The sequence below is a fragment of the Pinus tabuliformis genome, chromosome X, assembly GCF_031772625.1.
Source record: "Pinus tabuliformis cultivar Carrire ecotype Pingquan chromosome X, CPIR1, whole genome shotgun sequence".
Lineage (NCBI taxonomy): Eukaryota > Viridiplantae > Streptophyta > Pinopsida > Pinales > Pinaceae > Pinus > Pinus tabuliformis.
The window spans coordinates 144,067,582-144,094,844 of record NC_142308.1 but is presented as its reverse complement, the minus strand read 5'-3'; the positions used below and the strand labels follow the sequence as shown (position 1 = coordinate 144,094,844).

The 27,263-nt window shown below is 37.5% G+C and overlaps 1 protein-coding gene across 1 annotated transcript in view; it reads left to right on the top strand.

Annotated features, from left to right (window-relative positions):
• The window catches only part of LOC149138867 (uncharacterized), a 300,422-nt gene that overhangs the window by 160,965 nt on the left and 112,194 nt on the right, over positions 1–27,263 (top strand). The window contains exons 7-8 of the mRNA XM_089448381.1: positions 19,341–19,404; positions 19,513–19,631. Of these exons, the coding sequence (XP_089304507.1) occupies positions 19,341–19,404; positions 19,513–19,631 (183 nt within the window). The remainder of the gene's footprint in view (positions 1–19,340; positions 19,405–19,512; positions 19,632–27,263) is intronic.

The window sequence follows — 27,263 nt, the reverse complement described above, 5'->3', positions numbered from 1 at the left end:
CTTTTTTGGATTGATGATAGCGCTCAAAACCATAGTTAAACTTACAAAACAATGAGGCCTAATTGCAAGATCATTTAAAGTCAACTTAATCACAAGATATCATGTTTGAAATATATTTAATTGTGGAGACCTGTATTAGATTATTGTTAAAGGTGAGTGTTTTTTGCAAAATTTAGTAGGCCTAGTGGAAAGCCTCACTAGGTGGGGCTATACCTTATGGCAACAAGAAAAAGGGTTGGCACTGTCACCTTAACAACCTTTCTCTAGCCCTTTAGTGGTATTTGACCACAAGGGAGGCTTCTGTAGATCACCTAAAGGATATTCTAATGCTGTGGCTCAAGGTGATAGACAATAAGTCTATGATATGGCACGTAGTACTGACAAAGACTACTGAGGCCTAGATATTCTATTCAATAACACAAGCACTTCCTAAACCAAACATAAGGCTGCTATGAGTTACTGTTTGATTGGTATGCAATGATATGGTGCACAATGTCATAAAGTAGCCAAAGAAAAGGCCTTCCAATGATAATCAACAAAAAACAACAGAGCCTTCCAAAGGACACTAGGATTAGGGTTAGGAAATTTGTTTTTATGGTTGAAAGATACACATAAACAACAAGTAGGTGTGACATTAGCCCTAAATAGGAGAGATTAACCATGCACTATGCTAGATTTTTCTTTTATGTATTTTGTAGATGCATTTTATAAATTATGAGCCACAAATGTCCTAGACAAATTCACTTTCTATGCATAAATCTTCCCTAAAACCCTAGTGGCTAACCCTAGACATCTAGGAGCAAGGAAAACTATAAAGGGGGGGGGTGACTAGAGCATCCACTTTTAAAAACCTAACTATTTTTCTTGTGAGGGGAGAAATTAAATATAGGGAATGCACTATTAGAGTTTTCTTACAGGCTTCAAAGGGAGCAATTTTGAATGCAATAATGGAGCAAGAATTCAACATAACTTTAAGCATCTAGTCATGGCATAATTAAAAGCCCTACTTCATACATACAATATGCAAAATATCAAAGATAGAGCACGAAACTTGCAAAATTCTACAAGGAAGCACTTCTTTAAATCCTAGAAAAACATTTCCATGCAAAATACCACCTCTAGAAAATCATAGCTTGCCCAGTGTAGCGAAAAAGACCAATTTACATTCTTAGAATAAGAGTGAATAATGTGTAGTGATGAAATGAAATGAGGGGGAGACTCTATATATATGAGACCTAACACCCTCATTTTTTAAAATAATACAAGTAAAAGCCCTAATTACAAGTTTAGTTTTGAGTCTTGCAGAAATGGGAGGTTTTAAGACAACTTCATAGCTCAAAAAAATAACAAATGGTGCCAAAAATGCCCACAGGTGTGGGAGAAAGATCTCCTTTACTATGATGTCACCACCAAAGAGCTCAAAATGCTATAAAGCAGTTGTTAAATGGGCTAATAAGTGCTTCATACTCCGGAAAGGTATCTTTATGTCCGTGGGCATGCCTCCAATACCAAGATATTAGCATGGTGCCCTATGTCGCGCTATAAAAGGGAAGAGGGGTGACATGGCACTAATATACTTGCATTTGGTCAAAAAGTGATGTGCAGGCCCTCCCCTCTCATCTGAAAGATAACCATCATCATCCAGGCTCAAGAACAAGCAACATGCATCAAATTGTGTCAAGGCCATCTTGGGGGCATTTTGGGTCCACATGGGCACATCATCAATATCTCCAAAACCAATCTCCATGGGCTTAACATTTCATCGTCTTAGGGTACCTTAAAGTTTCAAGTATCATAGGGAATCATCATATAACCCAATGCTCTGCTCTGGTTAGGGAATGTTGCACCAACACGGTCATATTTGCTCCTTGGAATGTGTAAAACAACATCTGGTATGTTGCTGAATGGATTGCTAATCATGTCTCCAATGGGCTTTGTTGTTGTGCCAATACCACTTGACAAAACCTTTCCAAGGGCAAGTGAAAGCATCAATTGTTAGGGGCAATAACCCTAAATGCATCATTGTGGACAATACCTAATGTTGGGGCACAATAATTCTTCACACAATGCTCACCTTCAAATGTCTAACTAGATCAAGTCCCATAACTTGGTTACTGCCTTATGTTAGGAATGGTTAGATGGATAACCCTATTAGGTGTTTCTAGCCCCCCAACGGGAGGTGACATGTCCCAAGTTAGCCCATCAAACCATAGGTGTGTGTGAGAATGGTGTTTGCGGAGTGGGAAAGACTTTAGGGTAAGGTGCCATAGCCCTATGACCAACGAATGGAGGTCCAACATCCTGAGTGTATACATGAAAAGAGTGAGTAATTGTGGAGGCATGACTTACCCCTTAACTTGGCCTACTTTTTCCATCCCTTTGGTGCACATTTTACTTCTTTATTATTTGCTTTGATTTGGGTGCATAACTTAGGAGCCCAAGCTTGCTTTTGAAATTTTCTATTACTTGTTAAGGATGAGCCAGTTTTTGTTCATCAGGGTTGGGACAATACAAGAATTCCTTTTATAGATGAAGTATCATGTGCTCAAGGAACTGGGTGATGGCTAATGAGGGGGGTTAGAGCTCATGCTATAGTTTTGCTCACGCGCTAATCAAATGTCCCAACCATCTTTTGCATTTTATCATTTTTACTTTCATTGTGGTTTTCTTATGCTTTTATCTTTCTTTAAGCTGCATCAATGATCTAGGTTTGAGTGTGACGAAGGAACCTTCCAAGACCTTTTACTTTCGTGATGTGTTAAATTGCATTTTTAAAAGAACATAAGTGAATACATCTGCATGCTGTAAAGAAGAGGAACATGTCAATCATCAACAAATGAAAACATAAGCCGTTGATAACGGAGTTCATCTAGGAGGGACTACGTCTCTGGGCTCCAGTGTCAAGATGGTGTAGCCCGTTGCATTAAGTGCTGTCAATAGTGATGATGTACATAAGAGGTGATGTCACTATCATACAAGGAAAATTCCCTCACACAGGAGTGGCTCCAAGAGATGTTCCACTATAGGAACTCTCAGTCAAAAGACTCCTATCAGTATGACACAAAACTCATGCATGATGATCATCCCGCCAACATGGCATAAAAGGGATCTCAATGCAAACATGCATGGCGACACATGAGTATCCCATCAACATACGACAAAGGGATCTCAAAACACAACATGACGAATCATGACAACAAGTACATCACATAGATGATTCTGCATCACATCAAGCAGGAATCATGAAAACGAGTAAGAAACAAGATCCCACATCAAGCATCAAACATGGATCTGTGCAGCACAATGCATAAGAAAAGAAGTACATGAACACACTGCATATACCTCACATCCAGGGGCATCTGAAGAAGCGGTTGTCAAATTGTTGAAGTTGGCCGTACCATCAACCTCGCTGCGTCAAATCTCATGGAAATGGTTGCTTGCACATGAGTGCTGACACTTGCACTCCACTTAGAAAAGTGGCTGAAAAATGAAATGAGCAAATGGAAAATCTGAACACACCATCAGATTTGTGGCGTCGAATAGTGCAAAATCGACTGTCAAATTTCTGAATTCTGAGAAAATGAAAATCTGGGGCTTAAGGAATCTTTTAGATTCCCCCTAGATTTCTCAAAGATTCCCTCCTCTAGGTCCTCTACAAATCGGCTGCTCAGATCATGAAATTGACTGCGCCATTGAGTTTGTGTCACTGAGAGGTGTAAGATCGACACAAAGTTTGTCCAATTTGGACACTACGAAAATTTCACCCTCCTGGAAATTTTGCTCAGTCATGGTTCCACCTGCATAAAAATTAATTAAAAATTAACTTTGCCTCGTTTTTCGTGCCAGTTCCTGGTTCCTCCATCTGCTGGGCGCACTGTGCAAATGATGTTTATATCAATTCCTAGGTGGATTAACCAAGGAAATCAGTTTGGCGAATTGGTTAGGATTACGCATTAGGTGGAGGAGGTCAGGTGGTCAAGCCCTGCCGCCTCCATGGTTTAACATTTTCTTGTTTTAACATAACTGCATGTATTTAAATGGGGGTCGGCTCCGCATTGGGCGGCTTGCCCCATGCTTCTCGCACTTAAAAATGGCACATTAATTGTTTAGGGGGTGTTGTGTTTTGGTGGTACGTTCAACGTGGCTCATGGGGCCGCCCCGTGGGGGCCGACCCACGTGGGCTGGGCGGGTTCAATCCCCACTGGCCCCGCATTAAATCATGGTACGTTGATATGGTGTATGATGGGTAGGCGTGGGGTGGTGGGGGTGGTGGCCCACCACCTCACTTATATATATATATATATATATATATATATATATATATATATAGATATATATATATATATATATATATATATATTTTTAATTTTTAATAATAAGAAGGCAATTTTGGAAATCCGGAATTTTGATCGAAGAAGTCATTTTAACGAGGCAAAAATTTTGCTCGGAATCCGGCCAGAGTTGGCCGGATTTTGTCCGTCGGAAAAATTCCAAATTGTGTCTCTATTAACCTGCCTAGTCAGCAAAAGTCAACCAAAACTTTGACTGCCTCTATCTTCCTCATTCGGACTCGAATTGATGAACCGTTCACACCACCGCGATCACGACGACGAGATCTTTAACATGAACTTGGTTTGAGCATAATCCAAACACTTTGATTTTTGAGCTTTCATAAGCCCTCTTTGTCTGGTGTGTGTCTCTAGAGCCACCTGGATCAATCCTCCCCACTGAGGAGCTTTTGGTCCTTCAAAAGCATGAAAAACAATCTGTAACTTTTTTGTACCTTGTCTGCATCACAAGCGTCCTAAAAGGCCTTGCTTCCGTCTCCTTCACCTTTGTTCTTCAGAGCCTTAAGCGATGAGCCGACACCTGCAACCTCTACAACCTGTAGTACATTGTTTTGCAAATTACATGCTTGACTTTCATGACCAACTAATGACCCAAGCGTCCCACACTTGCCGCAAGTTTATAACACATACTTGGTGGTCAAGTTTACTAAAAGATGGAAACAATATTCCAGCTATGAAAACAAGGCCAACATATCATTGTTGCTCCAACAAGTGATGGAATACACATCATCACTGCAACACGCGATTTACAACAATAAGGCCAAACACTAATTTTGCTTTGACAAGTGATGGAAACACGACATCACTTTCACAGTTTATCATGCAACTCAAAATAAGACACCAACCCTGTCAACAGTAGGTAAAGAAACATGTTAAATAGATCTGGATGAAGAAGATGTATTGCAGTCATTGCAACAAAAGTGGCCATCAAAGAGCCACTTGTTGGAGGCTCCATACAGAGCAACGCCTTAAAGACAAAGTGTCAGTGCATGAACCAGGTGAAACGATTGTTCGACAAGCAAAACCACCACAAGGAGGCGACCCATTCACATTGATAAGTGAAAAATGGTTTCTAGATATGTTAGCGTGTCATGGTCGTGCTTTTGTAAATCATTTGTTGCATTTTAAAGTGTAAAAGTGATGATGTGTTTTCCATCACTTGGTTAGCAACAATGATGTCTAGTCTTATTTTGAGTTGCATGATAAACTGTGAAAGTGATGTCGTGTTTCCATCACTTGTCGTGTTTACAGTGATCCTAAGATTCAATGCAGATTTCCATGCCTGTTCAAAAATTGAGGAATTTTCTGAAGCCGCGATTTGATCTAGAGCCCTTATACCATATGTCTCCAAAAATTGGATGAGTTTAGGGGGTAGAATGAGCATTTCCACTACTAGACTATGCGTCCATTCCAATACAAATCTTGCCTCCTGATCCAACTTTCAATGCTAGACCTGCTCGGATGTATTCAAAAGAATTCAAACAGATTGCCAGATCGTTGATATGTTAGTTCTGTTCCAGCTAGGCATTCTGATCCATTCATCAATATGCTGTGGGGTAATGTAGCATAAAAACTTATGCTGGAGGAAGAAAATTGATAGCTTGTAGATTTAATTGTAAAAATACACACAGGTATTTAATAATAATTTATTATTATATATATAATTGTATAAGATGATATAAGATTACAATGAGGACCTTGCTTTTATACCTCAGCAGGTGACATTTCGTGAATGGGCATGTCTTTTAGACATGCCTTTTCACTTAATTTAATGACTATTTAACCTAAATAATATTTAATTATTTAATATTAATATTTATTTTATTTATTTAATTGTTATGAATTATATTCATAACATAGCCTCTTCCTTCGGAAGCTTTGTTCTCAAAGCTTTAATGCTGGGGTTTCCTTCACTTAGTGTCTGTCGTCTCGATGTGTACAATCTGGTCATCTATTTTTTTTAATAATATATATATATATATATATATATATATATATATATATATATATATATATATATATATATATATTTTTTTTTTTTTTTCTTTTTATTTAATTACTTTGATTTTTTTTTTTATTCTTTTTTTCTTAGTAACTCAATATTTTTTATTTATTTATATATATATATATATATATATATATATATATATATATATATATATATATATATAACTTTATTTATTTGTTATGTATAACTTTGATTTTTTTTTTTTAAACAGTGTGATGGTGAACCCTAAATGACACGTCTCTTGACCACCACAACACGTCCTTCGCACATTAGAGCCTTTCACTTTTCTCCTTTGCACATTAGAGCACGACATCCAGAAGAATTGAAAAAGTCTGAAAACTCATCCATAAAAGGAAGGACTGAAAGGGCATTAGAATGTACGCCGATTTTAGGAAAAGGCAAAGAATTGTAAGGGATTGAATACATCTGGTCAATATAATTTGGGAAGAAATTTTCAGTATCCAACATATAAGAATGTGGACAAGCATTTTCCTGATTAAAACCGACGGGCTTCGGAACAAAAGTGGCATTAGAGTCATCATGTAGGAATGTCGAATAGGCCCATGAGGGAAGGATATTCAAATTTAGCTTCAAGGGATTTGATACACCTGCAAGTTGTCCGGCATCTGAATAAGAGTCCGGTTCTTGTTTCATTGGATAACTGGGAGATATAGATTCCTTCGTCAGGTCTTTTACAGGGGAATCAATAATTTCTTCTCTTTTACCCTCTTGGTTCGTAATTGTTGGAGTAATTTCACTGCCTTTCTCAAAATTTGATAAATCACCGTCCTAGTCCTGTAGCTGCTCTCGGATGGCAGGCACAACCTTATGCAAACTATCAAAACAACATGGCGCACTTCCCGACTTAACATCATTGTATGTCAAATCTATGCTTCGAATAAGACACAATAGCTCTTTTGAAGATACCAAAACACTTAATACCTAGTGAGTCATCTGGAGAACTGCCTTGGTATTAATGTGCACGAACTTATGGGTAAATACAAGCAACTGAACAACAAGAGCGCTATAAAAAGGATAATTAGCCAGAACATAGTTTTGCCAATGATCATTATAGCCATAACAACTTTCTTTCGTGCTTCTTTTTACTAATGATCCCACAAAGTCATTACTAGTCTTTTGTTTTTGAAGCAAACTACCTGAAGGTGGATATAATCGTTGATCCCTATCCCTAAGCATCTTATTCTCTGTCTCCAAATAATGATCCTGTTTGAGAGCGGGCATCATTTCGCCTTCTTCGCCAATATTCCAAGGCTGTAAATAATCCAACCATAGATCAATAATGTGTGTAGCCTTCTTCAGACAAGCACCTACTGGCCAATAACTGAAAACTCATAATATAAGCTTGTACAAAGGCCTCTGTAGCAGAAGGGACCATGTAGCAGGCACAACCAAATTACTCCGTGGCAAGGAAAATGACCTCAATCTCAAGGCATCCATTTGTGATGCAACTCTCCATCCAGAATTCAACTCTTCTTGAGGACAACACAAGGTACTACTTACATAATTGACCAGTATTGTCACAACCTCCGTGATTTCTACACTGGGGAGAGCATACCTATGATATCGATTATTAACATGTAACAAAATACCAAAAGACTGGCAAACCCGTGAAAGTAAGGGCGAAAAATCGTCATTCACCAACCCAAACTGTACAAAGGTATGAACAACAATCTCGGCGCGAGAAAATATCGATGGATTCTCCTCGAAAAAATGATGTACAGACACATTGGGAGCACAAAAATCAGATATAGGAACAAATTTGTGTAGATACAAATTCAGAAGATGCAAATAAGGGCTAGAATGGAACTTCACAGGCCTTCTATTGTCATGGCTATCGTGCAAACTATGCAGAGAAGACGCCCATTTCTCGAAACGAGACCAGGAAGCCTTCTTAAACCCTAATTTCATTTCATCCGAACCCAAACGATGCATAATATCATACCTGGCATTTTTACATAACATGCTTCCCCGTTCTACTCGGCAAGATCTTTGGCTTGGGCCCATTGGTTGGCTAATTTCACGGAAGTTTGGCCACACAGGTTTCTCAAAGGACGTGGAAGGATTGCTTCTGGCATTAATAGCCTTGGCATTTCCTCTTTGTTCTACAGGTCTTATTTCTGGGAACTCCCTTTCGCTCACCTTGCTTAGTTCGGCAGACAAGTCCTTGGAGAAGGTTTTCCTTATTTTGTTGGGTCGTAGATAGAATTCTGTTGGCGGAGGAGGCCCGCCTCTCTGTCTTCAGTTAGATTTGGGTAGCGGATAGCATTCTGTCGGTTGAGGGGACCCACCTTTGTGTACCGAGGTAAAATTGAGCTGCGGATAGAATTCTACCTGCGGAGGGGGCCAGCCTCTGTGTATGGAGTTAGAGTTGAGCGGCGGATATAATTCGGTTTTGCCCCTACAATTTCCCTTAATCTTAGACAGACTAGGAGCATTAGAATCTGACAATGTCATATCATCAGATGCACTTGTAGATTCAACTGAAAACTGTGTTTCTGTCACCTGAGGTTGAGTTTTAGAAATCTCTGAAACAGTTTCCTGGGAAGTCATATCATTGACCTCATCTTCATCCTTATTATCAGTTTTTTTCGACATTTTTTAACTTCTGCAAATGATTTTTCTAAACGCTGTAACACTTCTTGAATACTAAACTGCTCAATGTAATCAGGATATGAACGTAATGGCACATTGTGCAGCGAACTATGTTCAAAGGCCCGCATGATTATATTGTGTGCCATGCCTCTGATACCACTGTAGCATAAAAACTTATGCTGAAGGAAGAAAACTGATAGCTTGTAGATTTAATTGTAAAAATACATACAGGTATTTAATAATAATTTATTATTATATGTATAATTGTATAAGATGATATAAGATTACAATGAGGACATTGCTTTTATACCTCAGCAGGTGACCTTTCGTGAATGGGCATGTCTTTTAGACATGCCTTTTCACTTAATTTAATGACTATTTAACCTAAATAATATTTAATTATTTAATTATTTAATATTAATATTTATTTTATTTTATTTAATTGTTATGAATTATATTCATAACAACGAATGTATTTGCTGACTATCACGTCTCTCCATAAACTGTTTGAAGTAAGGACCTGCTAACCCAATTTTGCTGCAAGGGCTTTAGAATAACATACAAGGTTCTTCATCCCCCAACCTCCCCATCTCTTAGGCATAGCAATGTGATCCCATCTTACCCATGCAAATGTTCTACCTTACTTGTTCCCTCGCCAAAGGAATCTACAACATATTTGTTGGATTCTAGTTAATATTCCTTTTGGGATCCATGCCAAGGACATCCAGTATACAGGGATTGCCTCCAACACCAATTTGATTAGAACTAATCGATCCGCCCTAGATAACCAACGTTGATGCAGATGTTTACTCTTCTTTCAACCTTGGCTACCAACCACATCCAGTCAATGGGTTTGAGCCGAAACCCCAAATTTTTGAGTCCATCTTCAAAGGCTAGGAGCTTATATGGAAATCTCTGCTTTGCATAATCTAATTCATACTGAAAACACCCCATAGCAGGCAAAGTGGATTTCTTTGGATTTCTCTCCATCCCTGTAGCCTTACATAATAACTTAAGAGTGACATTGAAAACAATTGAGTCACTGATGGTCCCATTTAGAAAAATGACGACATCATCCACAAAAAGTAAATGAGACAGTGATATATTCAGATATTTAAACACCTTTTATTCTCCCCTGATTATTTTCTTCAGATATCAATCTGCTCAGGCCTTCCATAACCAATAGGAACAGTGATGGTGACAAAGGGCGTCCCTGCCTGAGCTCACGCTCTGCATGAAAAAAATTTGATGCTGATCCATTGATGAGAATACTGTATGGAGAAAAGGAAATACAACACATTATCCGTTTAATGAAATCACGCGGGAATCCTAGATGATTCAAAAACATCTGCAAGTACAGCCAGCTGGTCTTGTTGTATGCTTTAGATAGATCAATTTTAAAATCATACCCTTCAGATTCTTAATTTTCAAAGAATGTAAACCTTCTTGAGCAATGCCTATAGCTTCATGGATCTGGCGATGGTCTAAAAAAGCAAATTGCTCTTGTGATATATGCTGTGATAAAATAGGCTTGATGCGGTTTGTGATGATCTGTGCTATAATTTTATAGATGCAATTACAAAGAAAAATAGGCCTGAAGTCATTAAGGGTGTTGGGCTTATCCAATTTGGGAATTAAGGCAATGAATGTAGCGTTGAAAGCATCATGCATTCTTCCATTCTTTTGACAATCTTCTATGACCCTGAGTAGATCTTGACCTATAAAATCAAAGAAGGCCCAATAAAACTCCATAGGCCATCCATCCAGGCCTGGATTCTTTTTAAAACCATTTAAGAAGTGCCTCTAGTTCCCCATGGTCGCTGACTTATTCAGATCTTCAACTGATTCCTCATCTACAAATCGCGGAAAAAGATTAGCTACTTTTATAATTTCTGCCAAAGAAGCCTCCTAGGGTGCTTTAAACAAATGCCCAAAATGGTTAATACCCAGGTTTGCTAGCTTGCTGAATGATTGTACTGATGATCCCTCCTTGTCCTACAAAGACCATATAGTATTGATAGCCTTCCGACGTTTTGCATATTGTTGAATTTTTTCTATATTTTTGTCACCAGCTTGTAGCCATATAGCTTTGCGCTTAAGCCTCCAAGTTTCTTCCCTTTCTTTTAATATCCCGAGTCTCTCTTATTCAAGTTGAACAACATGGGATTTTGCTTCAGCAGAAACAAACCCTCCTCTATCTGGCTCTTCTAACCTGGCTAATTCAGCTTCAATGTTCTTGAGAGATTCTTCATCCTTATTTTTCTTTTTATTTGCCCATTCTATCGTCCTCTTCTTTAGACGCAGAAGATTCCCTGCAAAATATTCAACCACTGACTGACCTTCAATCAGTGATCTCTCCTGCCACGTTTCTTTAACAATATGATGGTAGTCTTCATACCTTAACCATGTCAAATTAAATTTGAAGGGAGCCCTTGGTTTTGGGCATATACTTGTAATTTCTAAATAGACAGGCAAATGATCCAATATTCCTCCCGAGCCAACCCATTGTCTAATCAATTCAAATTTATCCATCAGAGATTCCTTGATGAGGAATTGATCAAGCTTCCTAGCTAACATGGCTTCCTCAATTCTTCTATTTCTCCAGGTCGGTTGAAGACAAGGCACATGTATGTCAATTAGTCAATTGCTCTCCAATATCGATTGAAAAAAGTCCGAGAAGGAATTTACGTGAGCATGATTTCCCATAACTGCTCATAACTGCTTCCCAGAATTCCACCCGATTGTGATAGGGACCATATATATTTACAAGTTTTAAGTTCATCCCTAATTCTTCAGAATAACATTTGCCATTAAGACTCCTTCCCTCCCCCAGATATTTATAAGCTTCATCGTTCTACAATCTATACCTAGCAATGCCACCAGATCTGCCTCAAACATCTATGACATGGAAGTTCCATCCTGGTCTGATGGCTTCTAGAAGCGTTATAATATGGGCCTATTAAAGGATATCCACTCCATCGGGAAATCGGTTTTGGGTTGCCTCTTGCTCTAAGAACCCCATCAAGTGATAAATGCCTTCCTTCCACAACATCCGTACTAGCCTTATGGATAGCTTTCGATATATAACACTGCCTACCTTGAGAGGATTTAGGAATCTTCGGAGGGGATGATAGACCTATTCGTCGTCTCGTAGCTATGCGTTGCTTAGCCAAAGATCTCAGGTTATATCTATGGCTGGCATTATATTCAGAAGAGGTATCCTCCCTAGCGAACATAATGACTTGGGATAGTACAGGAATGGCAGGGGAAGGAGCCCCGCAACATACAAGAACAGAGGGCGAGGGACAGGCAATTGAACTTAAATCACATAGAGATAATGGAACCCCAACATTCTGATCATGACAAGATACAACTAGATTATTCAAATTATATGGATCAAGAGATGGGAAAAAAATACCCCCAGATCATTTCCTATACACCTGAAGACATCTTTGGTCCAAAATTGAAGTGGCAATCCAGGCTTCCCTTTGTTGACGTCTGATCTCGTAGCTATGCGTTGCTTAGCCAAAGATCTCAGGTTATATCTATGGCTGGCATTAGATTCAGAAGAGGTATCCTCCCTAGCGGACATAATGACTTGGGATAGTACAGGAATGGCAGGGGAAGGAGCCCCGCAACATACAAGAACAGAGGGCGAGGGACAGGCAATTGAACTTAAATCACATAGAGATAATGGAACCCCAACATTTTGATCATGACAAGATACAACTAGATTATTCAAATTATATGGATCAAGAGATGGGATAAAAATACCCCCAGATCATTTCCTATACACCTGAAGACATCTTTGGTCCAAAATTGAAGTGGCAATCCAGGCATCCTGACCTAGATTAAAACTGCCCCTAGCTGCTCTCTCTGATCTCGTAGCTATGCGTTGCTTAGCCAAAGATCTCAGGTTATATCTATGGCTGGCATTAGATTCAGAAGAGGTATCCTCCCTAGCGGACATAATGACTTGGGATAGTACAGGAATGGCAGGGGAAGGAGCCCCGCAACATACAAGAACAGAGGGCGAGGGACATGCAATTGAACTTAAATCACATAGAGATAATGGAACCCCAACATTCTGATCATGACAAGATACAACTAGATTATTCAAATTATATGGATCAAGAGATGGGATAAAAATACCCCAGATCATTTCCTATACACCTGAAGACATCTTTGGTCCAAAATTGAAGTGGCAATCCAGGCATCCTGACCTAGATTAGAACTGCCCCTAGCTGCTCTCTCTGATCTCGTAGCTATGCGTTGCTTAGCCAAAGATCTCAGGTTATATCTATGGCTGGCATTAGATTCAGAAGAGGTATCCTCCCTAGCGGACATAATGACTTGGGATAGTACAGGAATGGCAGGGGAAGGAGCCCCGCAACATACAAGAACAGAGGGCGAGGGACAGGCAATTGAACTTAAATCACATAGAGAAAATGGAACCCCAACATTCTGATCATGACAAGATACAACTAGATTATTCAAATTATATGGATCAAGAGATGGGAAAGAGAATTCAGTACCTGGAGGGGGACCGGTTGCTGATGCACGAGCTCTAGTTACCCTCGATGATGGAGGACGGGCAGAGGAGACTTGCTTCCCTTTGTTGACGTCTGATCTCGTAGCTATGCGTTGCTTAGCCAAAGATCTCAGGTTATATCTATGGCTGGCATTAGATTCAGAAGAGGTATCCTCCCTAGCGGACATAATGACTTGGGATAGTACAGGAATGGCAGGGGAAGGAGCCCCGCAACATACAAGAACAGAGGGCGAGGGACAGGCAATTGAACTTAAATCACATAGAGATAATGGAACCTCAACATTCTGATCATGACAAGATACAACTAGATTATTCAAATTATATGGATCAAGAGATGGGAAAGAGAATTCAGTACCTGGAGGGGGACCGGTTGCTGATGCACGAGCTCTAGTTACCCTCGATGATGGAGGACGGGCAGAGGAGACTTGCTTCCCTTTGTTGATGTCCTTTCCTTTTGGCAAATGAACCAAACTCTTTTGAGGCGTCTGGTTCATGTCATTTGATCCAGTTCCATTCCCTTCTTTCCCATCCATTGAATCTTCTACCATCTTATCTTTTGCGAGCAGAGGGCATTCCTTGTATAGATGACCGACTTCATGACACCTCCTACATCTAAAAGGAAACCCCTCATAGTCCAATTTTTGCAATCTATTAATGCCCCACCATTGTAGCTTCAGACTTTCCACCAACCCTTCTCTGGTATCGAGATGCACCAAAATGCGAGCAAATGCCATCTTGCCAAATCAGTGTTGCAGGAAGCGCCCCCCCCCCCCGGATCGTAGGCCGGAATCGCGTCCCGTACGGAAGCGTTCCGGAAGTGCCCTAGGAAGCGCGATTCCAAAATTTTAATGCGCTTCCTGGTTTTTGAGAATGCGGATTGCAATGGAGACAGTTCTGTTATGTATTACAGTCATTGTTTTACAACCCGGCCGAGTCAACTCCGAAACGGCCGTTTCGAACCGAGCCATTACCAAAATCTTTGACCCGGCCAGCAACCCGGCTCGGTTGACCGAGTCAACTATGACTCGGTCAACCCGGCCGGGTCATGTATTGACTCGGCCGAGTCAATGAAACTACAGCTGGGCAGCGTAAAACATGAAATTTATTCATTTTTTTGTGATTTTTGGTAAAGTTAAAGAACTACAAGTTCTTTTTGAGACAATATTTCAGGATTATGAGAGTTGAGACATAAGATCTTGATAAATTACACCTCAGATTTGAAAGAAGCTTAAAGTCTGTACATAAAATGTTTGTATTACCACCAATATTATATTGAGGGCAATAAGAACCACTACAATTACATATTGAAATTCAGATCCTCATTATTCCTTAAGGTGATTTGATTACTCGTTTTCTAATTGCCTCCCTTTAAGAAATGAGTGGATACTATCAATGCCTGTGACTCTGTTCACTGCTTGGCTCAGCATGATGACAGTGAAGTGTATTTCTTGCCTATTTGACTCATATTTCAATAGTGAGCACTAGGAAAAGTCTGTTTGAAACTTTTATCTATATGTCACCTCAAGAGATTGGAATTCTTTTATCGTTCAATAAATTTTGGTAAATATCGAAGGAACCATTTCAATTACATGCTGCACTCAAATACTGCCTTGATGCATCTTTCCATGCACTCTGCAACAAATGATATTGATGCAATTTGGATTAGAATTCCAAGGTTCAGGGAGACACTGATAAAGAACTGAAGTTTATCTTTATAGTTCACACCCATTTATTGGAGACCAAGGCCTGATTACACTATCAAGATATTAATGAAGACTAAAAGTATCAGTCCTCTTCCTCTTAACTTCATCGACAATTCATATATACAATTATATTAATTTCCTAATGACTCATCCCCTTCCTGCTTGCTGCTTGCCCAACACCAGAATAATTGTCCATCCCCATCAATATTTAAAATTATGTTTTTTTATAAAAAAAATAAATATTTAATGTATTTTTTACAACGACCGAGTCATTGAAATCGAGCCGGCCGAGTCATTACCGAGTCGGAGTCGGAGTCGGAGTCGATCCTCGGCCGAGTCCGAGTCCGAGTCCGAGTTGTAAAACATTGATTACAGTGACTCAATGTTATTCCTATCACAGTTTCGATGCTACCTTGTTATTCCTATCACAGTTTCGATGCTACCTTGTTATTCCTATCACAGTTTCGATGCAGTCACAGAAACTCGAATTATCTCTGAAATAAAATTTGGGTACCACAGTAAGGTAATGCAGATTAAAGGTTTTGTGCTACCACAGTCTTGGTGCCTCAAGAGTCAACAGTAAGAACAGTCATCAATAGATTTTGGTATAACTACAGTGATACAAATTTGGTATCACAACAGTGAGAAAGTTTTCATCACAATAAGAAGATCTTGGTACCTAACACAGTCTCAATGATAAGGGTTCGGTGAGAAGGTTTCACTGTCAAAGTCTTGACGCATAACAATGATATTACAAGGATAAGGACTTTGCATCACATACATAGAAATTCGATCAAGGCACTTCAGAGTTTCGATGATATTATGTAATGCTTAAATCAAAATTTTCCCATTTAATTTTACAATTGAATTGCTAAATTCATGTAATGCCCAAAACAGAATATAATATCCAAATTAAATTTCGAATTTGTTCTAAAATTTACTAACTACAATTTAAGCAAGAAATTTATCAATTTTAATGCACAGACGCCTACAGTTGCTCACTTGCTAGATAAATCATAATATGCTCTATGTTTTATGTTTTATAATATGCTTAAATGTTTTATGTTTTATAATATGCTTAAAAATTTGATGTATGTTTGTAATAGCTAGAATATAGATGATTGTTGTACATACTAGTAACTACAATGGAATCATGGATGCCATATCTATCTTGATTTATGCAAAAATATGCATGTTTTCATGTCTTCTACAATTAATTTGGTATTTGGGATGTTTGTTTTGAGTATAAATGCAAAAAAATATATAAAATATATATATATATATATAGCAGACGCTTCCGCGGACGCTTCGCTTCCTAGATTTTTGGAAAATGACGGTTCCGCGCTCCGCGCTTCCGCTTCGCTCCCGCTTCGTGCAACATTGTGCCAAATTCTACAAATGATTTATCGTAATCTAAAAATACCCCCAGATCATTTCCTATACACCTGAAGACATCTTTGGTGCAAAATTGAAGTGGCAATCCAGGCATCCTGACCTAGATTAGAACTGCCCCTAGCTGCTCTCACTGGATCAAATAGGGGTGACCAACTCTTCAACATAACTGGCACCATTTCAATATGCCAGTATTTTGTCACGACCCAGGATGCATGTTCTGGCCTATTGAAGCGTAATGCAAGCCATCCCTGGTCATAGTGACCACAACTCGCATAATTTCCATTACTTGTCCCAAAATCTCTAAGACCCATTTCTTCAGACACATCAACGAGTAATTTCTCCCACGAACCCTTCCTACCAGGACATGATCTGCCGTGTCCATTACTTCATCCAACTTGATGCCCATTTCTTCAGACGCATCGACGAGTAATTTCTCCCACGAGCCCTTCTTACCAGGACGTGATCTGCCGTATCCATGACTTCATCCAACTTGATGCCCTCTCCTAGAACCAGCAATCTCCCTCTTTCTCTGACTTTGGGGCTCTTAGATTGCTTCTCTCTCTTCTTCTGAAAGCCCTCATTTGTATTGCCAATATCTTGTGAGGGTGTATCTGAAGATATACTAACCCTAGCTTCCGCTTGTTGACAGTGAGGAGAATTAACACACACACACACACACACACACACACACATATATAGTACAGTAGGTTTTAGACACGGAACAATATTATTGTAATTGGAAAGCTGAAGTGTGAGTCTGATTAAATGACAGAAAGTATAAGTACTATGAGAGATGCCTGATGGGTCAATGCCCTGATCGTTGAAAGGTATACATTGATTTTGAATTGGACAGTTCTCTGATGTGTGTCATTGGATAGCTATTCAATAATGGCTGTCATCTTCTTATATTGTTTGATTATTGACATGATAGGTGTTATTTTTTTGCTCCAGACCTGTAAAATATTCAATTCCAAACGATAATGTACACCCAGGGAAACTTTCTAGAAACCCTACTCAATGCCACCTCCGTAGCATTCCCCTTCACTTTAGGTGGTCTTTCCTTTGACAGAAGGGCGGTTTCCTTAAGTGGGTTTGCCAATTATCCTTATTATATTATTAGCAATCGAGATATTTGTGCTATACAATGGAAATTCAAGTAGTCAAAATGGAGTCAGATTAGTGCCTATTCCTTGGGCAAAATGGAGTCAGAAGGCTTGAAGAACTTGATGATAGACAATATCAATCCCAGGAAGATGCTTGGAATAGCTATCAGTCCCAGCCATAACAGTGCTGCAAAATCATATTCTGTCCAGCATGCTAATCTCTTAAAGATAAACTAGTATTCTTATTGCATTCTTGTTTCATTACATAAGATCAAGATCTGAAAAATGAAACAGAAGACAACCTTTTATGAAAGAGAACATCCCAGGTAGATAACACAATTCAAATCAGAAATTCGGGTCTTGAAGCGGACAAATTAGTCTCTTCTCAGACCTTGATTGCTGAAGGCAAGCCTGTGTACAGCAACAATATTTCCAGCACAAGGGAGAGAAAAACAAGATACAATACCAGCCTTACAAAAGATGGGAACATTTCTGAATATTTTCTCAGATAACTTCCAAATTTGCACAAAATATCTTTGATTAGAGCCCAAGAGTGTAGGGATATCTCCACAATGAAAGCACACCTGTGCCAAATGGAAGAGTCTTCATTTTATAGGTTACTCTTGTTGCCTCTTAGAGAATAAAATAATAATAGAATCAACTACATTCCCTTAGAAGGGGGTGCTTCACCAAAATAATCCTTAATTTGATCTCAGAGTGGTCAAAATACTGAAGTGTCAGCTCCACATGCTAGAGGTCTCACTGGAATATTCTTTTTCTCGAGATTTAAGCCACTCTAGAGTCCTCCATGGAATGCCTCACTAAAAAAGGGTTAATGCATCATAAACAGTATTTTGAAAGCATCACCTTATGGTCTTGTAGGCTGGTCGCTGGACAAAGTATTGCTTCCAAGCTACTTTTAATAGTTTTTTTATGCAATGATGTATCATCTGTGGGCTAGGGCAATGGGCAGCGTCAACAAAAGTATAGCTCCATGCAACGAATGTACCCCAAAAGTTAGTGGGCAATGCCTGACTCTTCTGCTGCGGTCTATACTGATATTCAAAGTAGCTGCTTTTCCAATGATAAACACTAGTTGCCTTTTATTCCCCATTATGTTAGGCATTATGAAATCAGTTAACCTATTGTAATGTGACATCATATGCTGTTTCTAATTGGAAGCTTATATAGAAAAAATGGTCCTTATTATGTCTTGGATGAACTATTTATTGTAGAAGTTGTTTCACCTTTACGAACACCATCAAAATTTATGTTTTTCCATGCCTATGACATTAAAATTCACAATTTGGATTTCAACTGCTTAATGAACATCGTTTGCAGTACTCTTATGTACAGTTAATAAGTTGTGGTTTACATAAATGCATTTCATGTTTACTTATGTTATCTTTCAATCCATGAGATTTTAGGTGCTGAAATTTGAAGTAAGCCAGGGTTATCTATTTTGGAGAATCCTTGGGCTTCATTGTGTTCCTATTGCTTTTGTGGATTGTTTGGCTGGTTTGCCTGAGGAATTTTATTTTATGTAGCTTTCATCTGAGAAGAGGATTGTGATGGGCTCATTTTAGTTCTTGTTTTCCCCAATATCTTACTTCCCAGGGACCAAGAACAGTATAAGAATCCAGGGAGTGCATGTTGCTGGAGACGACCCCCTGTTGAGGAGGTTAGTATTAGTATTGGGAATATCTATCAAGTAAGTACGGCTGGTTGAAGCTTTCATAAAACATAGTGTTATTGTCAGGAAAGAATCCATAAATCTTTCAACTTGCAGGCTTTGGCAAAATTTACTACTCATTTTGTAGGCGTGCGATCGAGGCTATGCTTAGATGAGGCTGACGTGGCTGATCATATTGTTGGTTTGACACGAAGTCTTGCAGAATGTAGGTTTCGGTGAGTATTTACTGTTTTAAATAAGTTTGTGCTTATAAACATGGGCGTAATGTTGAAAGCAGTTAAATTTATTAGATTTTCACTGCTGTTGTGTTTAAAGTTTAATTTCAGTGATTGTTCTCATAATTTATCTGTTGGACTTTAGTAGGGTTGACCTAGAAGGATGAGGCCAATGCCAGCTTCTTTCATACATACTACAAACTGTAATAAACAAGTTGTCATTTCTAAAGAATATTTCTGTTAACATATATCTTTTAGATGCATTTTCTACATTAACTATGTTTATGGAATTATTGTTCTACTAGTGTGGTTGGAATCTTTGCATAAATAATCTGATGCTTTGGAATTAGGTAGGGCACAGCATTTGGATTATAGCTATTTGTCATCTGAATGCCCCAAATACAGTTAACAATGTGTTCGAGAATCAAAATCCGGAAGTTGAAAACTTGCTCCTTTTTATTTCTTTACCTTGATAGTACTTGATCATGCCCCTTAATGCATTTCCCATGTATCTGTAGTTTAGCTTACTTTATTCTTTCAAAGTAGCCTTAAGTACACCGGCGGGTGATTATTCATGACTCTACCTTTTTTTTCTTTAATCCTATTGACCATCCTGTTTGATCATTTGTTTGACACCAATATAATTATCTTATCCTAGGTTCTAGATATTAATGCGTGTCAAAGTTTAGAAACATTCCCAACAGTTCAAGTGGACACTCCGCCCATCATTAGGGCATCGAATTGAAGCTTTTGAAAGATAGAGAATAGTGAGATACAAGACTAATTAAATAGGTTTGGGGGGATGTAGCCATTAGAAATGTGATAAAACTAATCATAACTAACTACTGCTATAGGGGAGACTTTGTCTAATTATTAAATGAAGAAAATTTTGATTAGAATAAAGCTAAAAAGCAGGTTAAATTAGTAAATACTTTTTTAGAGTTAGGCTTAGAATAGCTTAAACTAATTAAATAATGGATGGGTCAAACTATGAATTGAAGAGATATAACAAATGAGAATTGATAAATAATAAGTTAGTTAAAGAGTTAGTAAAAGCTATTATATATGATACAATGTTGCAAAATGCATGATGTTCTTGCAACATGAAACACTTTTTCACAGTAAACCCCTTGGTGATGTTATCGCCAACAAAAAATGCACACATTTTCACTTGTCGATAGTATCACACGCTATTCAAAAAATCACAATGTTATCACACAGTACAAAAAATCATTGATTCACAGAAAAGCCTATTTTCAAGTGGATTTTTGGGGCATTTTGAAAATAGACTGAGGGAAAAGGAGAACAAAAGAGGAGGAGACCGGTTTGTCTTGAGTCTCAATGCCTAGTGACATGGCCTATGTCTACTACAATCTTCGATTGTTGGTGAGGCAACTTTAGAAAACACTTGATATGGAGGTCATCTCGTTGGATGGGATTGACAACAATGTTGTGTGGAGGCTAGAGATTGAGAGGCCTATCATGGAATCAACCCCTGATTGGTTACAAGAGGAGGTAGTAAGGGCGAGGGAGAAGGGGGAATCTATAACAAACACCTTCAAGAATCACAAGAGGTGACTATTGACATTGGAAGTGCACTAGGGCCACCCCCTTCAAAGACTCCGATTGAGTGAGTTAGACTTGGCAGTAGCACCAGTGGAGGACATGAAACTCAGTGCTAGCCCTAGGGGCTTCTTCCTCTAAAGGAACAACCATTACCTTTGGCCATAAAAGGGGCAGAGGGAATCACTAGATCAATTATCTGATTTCATTGTAGATAAACTCATGATGATTAGATACGTGTATTATATTTTTTGATGGTATTTTGAGGCTTTGGAGTCAAGACTCAGGACCATATTCAATGCTGATGTGTGATCATGTGATGTCTCACTAGACTGTGAAAAATCGATTTGCAGTTAAGCTGCTTATTATTCTCCTATCTTTAAACAGATTATTTGTCCCAACATGTTATTTCCTGCAAATAACAAAATAAAACACAACTGCAAATTTCACCAATTAATAAACTGTGGAAAATTTAATAGAAAACCAATCACAAAATGGACACAATATTTTTGGACAAAACTTCCTTGGAAAAACCCCGAAGGGAAAACTAGTTCTTCAGATTTGAGTGTTTTATTATTAATCTTTAGCAAATTCTGCAATTGATAAATATTATAATTGCTTTCCAAACCATAGCAAAGCTTCGACAAAATATCTCGTCACCTCCACAAGTCGCTTTGACCACTAGAAGGCTTATGGCCTCCCTCTGCAATCAGAGACAACCTTTCTTGCAATTTGCAATGTTATTCCAGTAATCTGCTGTGAATTCCTGCAATTTGCCTATTCTGTAGCCGAACTGATTTCCTGCAATTCGCTCTGCAACTGGAAATTTCATTTTGCTTAACTGGCAACTCATATGATCTCTCCTTGCAATCTTGTACGACCTATCCTAGCAATCTTGACCTCTCTGTCTACAGAATAGCTCTGGGAGAATTCCTCCTCCGGATCTTGGAAACTGGAAGAATATTGATGAAAGAAAAGTCTGGAAATATTTACTGTTTCAACAACTGCTGAAACCCCCACTGGTGTCAAACACCATGCTATCACTGCGCTCTATTCACTACAATGAATGATCTTCAAGGCTGCACATCGATTTGCTTTATAATCTCTTGTTGAGAAATTAACGACCAAGATCTAGATCTGAAATGATCTAATTGATGAGTAAGATCACTTAGAAACTTTACTAGAAGTCTCTAGAGGAAAATCGACCATGTCTCAATTATTACTAATTAATTAATCTCTTACCCTAAGTCAAAAGTTAGGAAAATAATTAAAACCAATTAATTAATTTAACTAAGACATTTCCATTCAAAACAATAACTTGTACTTGGAGATATTTTCTGCTCTTGTGTTCCTAACCTCACTAACACCACCTGAGGCTAGAACCCCTGTCTGAGATACATCAATCAACATAGACAATGTACACATCTTATATTTTAGTTGTCTTTTCATATTGATGTGGCAGTGTATTTATTTGATGTTGTTGTTGCTTTAGATGTTTAAAAAATTGAGAAAATGACTATCTTTGTATCTTTTTTATTTGGCCAATATTTGTCAATGTTGTCCTTGACGTTGCTGACATTTTTTGTTGTTGTTGATATTATGGTGTTTGTTTTTCCCCAAACCCTTGGCGATATGTTTGCCGACATGATGTTTGCAATATTATATGATAGAATGAATAAAATGAATTATTTCAAGGGAGTAAAAAGTTGTTTTGTGGAGGGGGGTGGTGGGGTGGTTTGGAAAGGGAATTTTGTTATAGAACAAAAGGAAAAGAAATAAGAGAAGTTAGAAACCATTTTAATGATGAAGACAATGGACAATAGGATTTCAAGAGTGGATAAGTTTATATCTTCCCAATTGATGTTGTTAGGTTTTTTGTAACAAATAAAATATATATTAATAATGTAAAATAATATAAATGATAATAAGCATAAATAACTATTAGTTAATTAGTAATTATGTTGAAGAGGCATGTCTAAATGAGACATGACTCTTCATGAAGAGACACTTGCTTGATATATAAGAAAGCCTCTCGTTCTCATTGTAAATCATTCATTCTTATTCTTACTCATATTTAATATAATATTTATATCCTTAATGGATAACTTCATATTCCAAGTCTTCTGGAGTAATTAATTTATAGAAGGAACTTTGTTCGCTTCATTTGGTATCAGAGCAGTTCGGTCCTCTAGGTTGCTTAATCGGTGCACAGAGCTCGTTCTCCGATCCAGGTCCTTGGCTATCGAAATTCGTCAACCTTGTTGCCGTACAATTGAAGCATTTTGCTCAGAATTTGGGAGTTTCTCCTTTTCTTCGTTTTTTTAGGCCTTTGGCCATAAAAAAAAATTAACCAAAAAAAAATACAAGTAAATAAATTAAAAAAAAGAAGAAAAAAAGAAATAAAAAGTAACATTATTACGGTTTAAAAAAGAAAAAAACAAGACAAGTTATTAAAGTTGTTTTAAAAAAAAAATTCATCAAGAAAGATAAAAAATAAAAATAAAATTAAAATCAACTGGTAGAAGCCCGTGGTTTTAGAAACAACCCATGGTAATTTCCCATGGTATTTTAAAAGTAAAAGAAAAAACAAAACGGATACAAAATCTCATACCAAGTGATATTTAAAACTTTTTACGTGGAAAAGCCCGTGGTTTTAAAAACAACCCATAGTAATTGCCCATGGTATTTTAAAAAGTTAGAAAAAAAAAACAAAACAAAAAACAAAAGGAATACATTTTACTTTTTATGTGGAGAACATTTTAAGGGAGGTTTTAAAAACAACCCATGGTAATAGCCCATGGTATTTTAACATCGTGACCGTGTCATATGAAAAGACGTGACCTTCATATTTATTAAGTGGGGTGACATTAAAAATTTATCAAGGAAGTAATTAAGTATATAAAAAAAGGGGACCAATTTATTATTAAAAAAAAGAAGTGAAACTATTATTATTATAAGATAATAAAGTTATTTTGAAAAGGGGTCTCAATATAAAGAAATACATATATATATAGAGGGCAACAATATAAAGGAGTATTTTTTTTAATAAAAGGGTATTCAAGTTTTTAACAATCCACATTAAAGGAGAATATTTGGAGAATATATATAGAAAAAAAAGATTTATTTAAAAAAAAGAAAAAGAAAAGAAAAAAAGAGTAATTTAAAAAAATATTTAATATTCAAGAAGCAAAAATGGAGTCTAATACAAAAATAAAGGCCATAAGATTCCCAGAAACCTTACCCAGAGACGGTAAAGTGTTGTTTAACATTAAAAGAACTCTCGCAGGAAAAGATGTTAGTATTTCTATTTCTCCAATAGAAGATGCAAATTATATAACACCTAAAATCACAAACCAACTAGTGATTCCAGAGTCAAATATAACTGAAAAATTAGACTTTTTTCGCAATAAAATATATGACATAGACAATTTACAGTTAAACATTGAAGATTATACATTTGTATCACAATTCTCAGTTCAGACCTTATGGAACAATCAAGGTGACATTATTTTGGGTTTAGCTTGGATGGAAACTCTAAGTTCCTTTATTCTAAATACAAAGATTTTTTTTTTTAATATTTTCTTACAAGAAGAACAAAATAACGCTTCAAGATTTTACACTAAAACCAAATTCAGTAACACCAGAAGATATCTCAGATATTTCAAAAGTAATGTCTCAAGAAAGTAAAAAGGTATTACAAAATATGCAAAAAGAAATTGACAAAATCACTATGACAAAAATGAAGAAGTTTCTTGACTTAAAAACCATAGGGAAAAATTATTGACGCAAATTAAGAAACTTAAGAAGGATAAGAAGTCATTAGAAAACAAGGTACAACAACTTATCTAGAAGGAAGCATTAAATATAGGAAATCAAGTTGATAACAAAATAACAAATACCGATCCAGCGAATGTCACAACTCAGGAAGAAGACAAGCAAGTTGAAGAAAAGACGCGCTTGGATGTTGCAAGTCAGATGATAAATATCCGCAGTGAATGTTCCATAACCAACTCAACAACATATTCGCCAGAAGAAAATATAAAAATTGCCACATGCCCAATAAGGGAAAATCAAACCAGAAAAGTTCCCTATCGGCATCCGAATCATGAGAGTAGACAAATCAACCACGCTACGTCAGTACCATTCAGACCAGAAACAACAAAGTGATCTTCCATATAATAGTGATATAACCTCAATCCAGTCTTATGCTGACAAGTCGTTACAAAATTCCAGTGATTAGAATACTATACAGAAGATTAATTTGGGATGGTCTAATCCCTTCTCAGTGCGACAATTCTGTTTGTCACTAAGAAGATCATATCAGCTTGTATCGACGAAGATGACTGTTCCAAGACAGAAAGACGTTCAAAACCGAAAAAGAGATCAAATATGACAAAGTGCTAGCAATATTATAAAATGAATAAAATGAATTATCTCAAAAGAGTGAAAAGTTGGGGGGGGGGGGGTTTGGTTGGTTTGGAAGGGGATATGATATAATGAATAAAATGAATTACTTCAAAAGAGTAAAAAGTTGGGCAGGTTGGATTAGAAGGAGTTTTTTGGATAAAACAAAAGGAAAAGAAATAGGAGTAGTTAGGAATGCTTTTAATGACGAAGACAACAGATATCAGGCTTCCAAGAGTGGATTCGTTTATATTTTCCCAATTAGTGTTGTAAGGTTGTTTTCCAATTTCTAGGGCTTCTCTAATGATGTGAGATCAATAGTGGGGAATTGACATTTGGACTTTGGTGTGGTCAAAATAAATGAGGTGCTTGGTGTTATGAGAATCTTTGCAATTGAAGAATTTGGTAAAGTAATTTTTTAAAAGTGTTAGCGATATGTTTTGTCACCACTTATGTTGTATGAGGTTTTACGTTGTGATTTCCATCACAGTGGATGGAGTTTGTAGTGTGGTACCTAAGGAGTTTTGATGGATTGGGACATACACCTTCATGTTATTTGATTGGGTTGTTTTAGATTGGAGGAGACTCATTCTTCCATGGTGCATTGTGATATTTGATGTCTCATATGGTGGTACTTTCTTCATATTGTATCCCTTTGCTTGATGGATCACATTGTTGACATATATTTGGTTCTGTGAGATGGCAATTGATGGATCCAAGGACATTGTTATGGATGCTCATACTCTTCTCAACACTTAACTTGTGGCATGTCGGACCATTGGTAATTGTGGGTGCATGGTGTCTAGAGGAGAGTATGTTGCTGAGTGCACATGTTTGATTTCCCTCTTAGAGCACATCACCATGGTGGGATTATTTCTAATGATTGATATAATAGTTAAGCGATGTTCCTTGACTTTTTCTCATTATAATCATCATATTTTGTGTGGACGCTTGCATCTAGCACATGTGGTATTTGAGTGGTATTTCAAGGTCTTGCATAGTTTTGGTTACACATTTGATTGACCCTTAGCTCATTGTTGGAGCATGATACCCACCAACTAAGGGTTTGACTAAGTTTTGTTGCTTAATTATTGTTCCTGGATGTGGTCACTTTATTGTTGACATATTCACTTTCTTCATTATTTTATGTAGTATTTTTCACTAGCACACAATTTTATAGTGATTTAGTGTATTTTATCTTGATGTGCCCTTGAGGCTATTGGCTATATGATGGTGAGATGACATCTTCATTAGTTGGATGATTACTTGAGGGAGGAGATCGTTCCCCTTATTGGCATCTTTTCACATGTGGAGCACATGCCTTTACTAACACACATTTCAAGTTTTGGTGGAGATGAGGGTGGTTTTACCATTGTTTTTTCTTTCTAACACATGGTATTGCATTATTATATGATTTGTGCTGGAATTTCTAAGTCTGACACGTTAGAAACCCTTCATGCACTTTATTGATTTATTCCTATCTACTTGTTCTGTTAATTAACAAGTTATTTACCAATACTGGAAATAAATACAAGTACATGCTCAACACATTACAAATCATCTACTAAAGGAAATAGAAAGAAGCACACAAGTGATACCGTAGTTTCTGGACTAATGTCCCTCGAAAAGCCCAATGCAGGAAAACCGGTGCATCTATCTGAGGGT